A 3,316-nucleotide genomic window follows, 5' to 3' on the forward strand; every position below is an offset into this window, starting at 1 on the left:
ATATTTATATACTTACAGCAGCCATTAAAGTCAGAGCAGAGGCTATGCTGATAATTGTAGGAATAATACTAAATTTTCTTGCCTGGAAAAGATTCATATATACATATATTAAAAGCATGTATTATATCACTTGTGCTCTGATGTCTTTAGCATTTGAGTCACATACCGTTCCAAACACCATGATGTAAATGAATTCCATACACTCTGTAAAGTGTTTTTTTCGCTTCTGTCCTGCAGCATCAGTGGAATAGTGAGCAAATCTGAGAAGACAATTATTGGCAGTATTGAGCATAACAACATTCCGTGTCAAATTAACCACATTTTGGAAACTTCCCCAGCTCAAATGTTTGATTTTGTTAATGTTTTTGGTAACACTTTATTTTAAGGTGTCCTTTTTACACGTTACATGTACTTACTATTGTAATAAAAATTAATTATGCATTATTACATGCAAGTAACCCTAAGCCAAACCCTAATCCTAACCATATAATAAGTACATGTAGTTAATTAATATTACTCAGTACTTAAATATATAATTACACTGTAACAAGGACACCTTAAAATAAAGTGTAACCATATTTTTTTTTCGAAGAAAGACTAACATAAATAGTGATGAAAGATATCTTGGTAACACTTTACAATAAAGTTCATTAGTTAACATGAACTAAGCATGAACAATACTTCTACAGCATTTATTAATCTTAGTTAATGTTAATTTCAACATTTACTCGTGCATTCTTAAAATCAAAAGTTGTGCTTGTTAACATTAGTTAATGCACTGTGAATTAATATGAACTAACAATGAACGAACGGTCACCATTGGCATACAGTGCAATATGGATTGAAGTGAACAAATTTTACTAATAGACCTACCGGAAAAAAAATCACGCAACTTGGCTCCAAATCTCAGGTGAAAATAATAATTTTGACCCCCTTCTACAAAACAGTGGATTACTCAATCAATATTAATCCATGGCATTTCATATTTTGGGTTTCTTCTTCATTTCTGCATTTCTTTCACCAGAGAAAAAAAAGATCAGAATCAAATGGGACCTCCGGTTTAGTTGACACGAAATGACTCAAGCCAAAGCTTTCAAAAAACAAGGACTTTGAATGATTTTGACTAGCATAAGAGTGGTGTGAATGTACCTGAAGTTGTATGCAACTATTTCTGATGAGTTGCCCAGACGTACAAAGCTGTAGTGAGGACGACAATTTGAGTCTTCTTTATCAAGGTCACAGGGCCACTCAATCAGTATTGTACCACCCTGCCATTGTAAATGAAAAGATTAGATTCAGCATAATAAGCACAAAATGTCTATTAAATTAAATGTTGCAATTCTGTCACACATTAAAACCACATTAACTATTCTAGAGCCATTTCTTCAAACTTATGTCCAGTTTTGTTCACAATAGCTCCCAGTTGAAATATAGAACAGTACGGGTAAGCAATTTCATCATACAAGCAGCTTTTTAAATGTAATTTTCTGTTTTCCATTTGATCTGAGAAGAAAAACAACATTTGAGATAATTGAGTGGTAATACAGGAAATAATTGTATATAGTAAAGTTTTGTGTGCTTTTTATTGATGTAAAAGCAGACAGGGTTTGTACTCATTACCCATGGATGCATCAGACGTCGACTGTAAAAGTTTTAATAAATGGTGAAGGGAAAATTTTTGTCTTACCTCTGGACAGTTGCCTAATGTTTGGTTTGTTGTCTCGATGAAATTGGTTATTAAAGTAAGAAAATTCTCACCCTGGAAACAGAATTTAATTATTACTGAAGCAAATTAATGATAAAGCAAATCATTACTTATATGTTTGACACAGAACTGATTGTTTTATCTATTGTATATAGCAATATTAAATATGAAATATATAATATATGTAAACAATATGTAATAATCTATAAATAATATGTCAGTTATAATATATGTGTTCAAAATGCTCAGTTGTGGCTTCAGACTATTTTAAAATAAAAGTCTGGATTTTTTTTAAAACAGTAGTTGCACTGTTTTAAAAAAAAACCCAGACTTTTATTTTAAAATAGTCCACTCTTATTTTAGCAGAAGTACAAGCGCATTTCTTCACACTTCACACTTGTTATCTTACAGTCAGCTGATTTCATACAAAGATCAGTCTGCTTTCTGCAGCTAGAGTTGGACTTTGCCATTGAACAACTGATTCCCAGTAAACACTAAATAATAAATAAATCATGACTAAATACGAGGACGTTGCTATTCATGGCTACGAGGAATTTTGTAAAGCTGTGTCTGAAAGAAAAGGAAAAGAGATTTTCGCTTACTTCTCTGGAGATAAAGATGACCAGGGCAAGAGCTGGTGTCCGGACTGTGTGAAAGGTACATTAACATTATACAGTAGCTGCTGTTTCACAAAAGGCACATTGATTTTTATTTATTTATTTGTGTTTCGCTCATGCAGCAGAGCCAGTGGTTAGAGGAGAGCTGTCTCATCTGCCGGAGGGATCTGTCTTCATTTACTGCCAAGTAGGAGATAGACCTTAGTAGGTTTACAAGACATTCTTCCAATTATAGATTGGCTATATAAATAATTTCATAATATATAACATAAATATTTCATGTATGTTGCTGCATTTAGTATACAAGATAGTGCTTATGTTTCGTTTTGGCCTAGATTAAAGGGGTCATATGATGCGATTTCAATTTTTCCTTTCTCTTTGGAGTGTTACAAGCTCTTGGTGCATAAAGAAGATCTGTAAAGTTGCAAAGACTAAAGTCTCAAATCCAAAGAGATATTCTTTATAAAAGTTAAGAGTCAGCCACGCCTACCTAAAACGGCTTGTGGTTGCCGCTCCTTTGTCGAATCCGCCGGCCGCGCCGTTCTCAATCCCACCGGCCTCTGCTTACTCTAGCCCTCCAGCCGTTCCTCACTCTAGCCCCCAGCCTCTGCTCACTCTAGGCCGCATGTTTACGCAGCGCCATCGCGTAAAAAGACAGTAGTCATTATAATCCGTAATTATGTCCCCACTGGATGCAACAAATGCCTCATTTATAATGGGTTTTATTGGTTTTGAATCGACGCTCCGGCCTGACAGGGCATCACATTATGGTAAGGGGCGTAACATTTCCGTCAGTTCACTGAAAAATTAAAATTAGTTGAAAATGTACTTAACCTCCTTAGGCCATCCAAGATGTATTTGAGTTTGTTTCTTCATCAGAACAGGATTGGAAAAATTTAGCATTGCGTCACTTGCTCACCAGTGGATCCTCTGCAGTGAATGGGTGCCGTCAGAATGAGAGTCCAAACAGCTGATAAAAACATCACAATAAATC

The 3,316-nt window shown here is 34.8% G+C and overlaps 1 protein-coding gene across 1 annotated transcript in view; it reads left to right on the plus strand.

Annotated features, from left to right (window-relative positions):
* Positions 1–2,088: 2,088 nt before the first annotated feature.
* Positions 2,089–3,316, plus strand: part of LOC107727907 (thioredoxin domain-containing protein 17) — a 3,651-nt gene continuing 2,423 nt past the window's right edge. The window contains exons 1-2 of the mRNA XM_016537941.1: positions 2,089–2,362; positions 2,445–2,526. Of these exons, the coding sequence (XP_016393427.1) occupies positions 2,218–2,362; positions 2,445–2,526 (227 nt within the window). The 5' untranslated portion in view covers positions 2,089–2,217. The remainder of the gene's footprint in view (positions 2,363–2,444; positions 2,527–3,316) is intronic.

This window comes from Sinocyclocheilus rhinocerous, unplaced genomic scaffold (genome assembly GCF_001515625.1).
Source record: "Sinocyclocheilus rhinocerous isolate Xijiao unplaced genomic scaffold, SAMN03320098_v1.1 scaffold877, whole genome shotgun sequence".
Lineage (NCBI taxonomy): Eukaryota > Metazoa > Chordata > Actinopteri > Cypriniformes > Cyprinidae > Sinocyclocheilus > Sinocyclocheilus rhinocerous.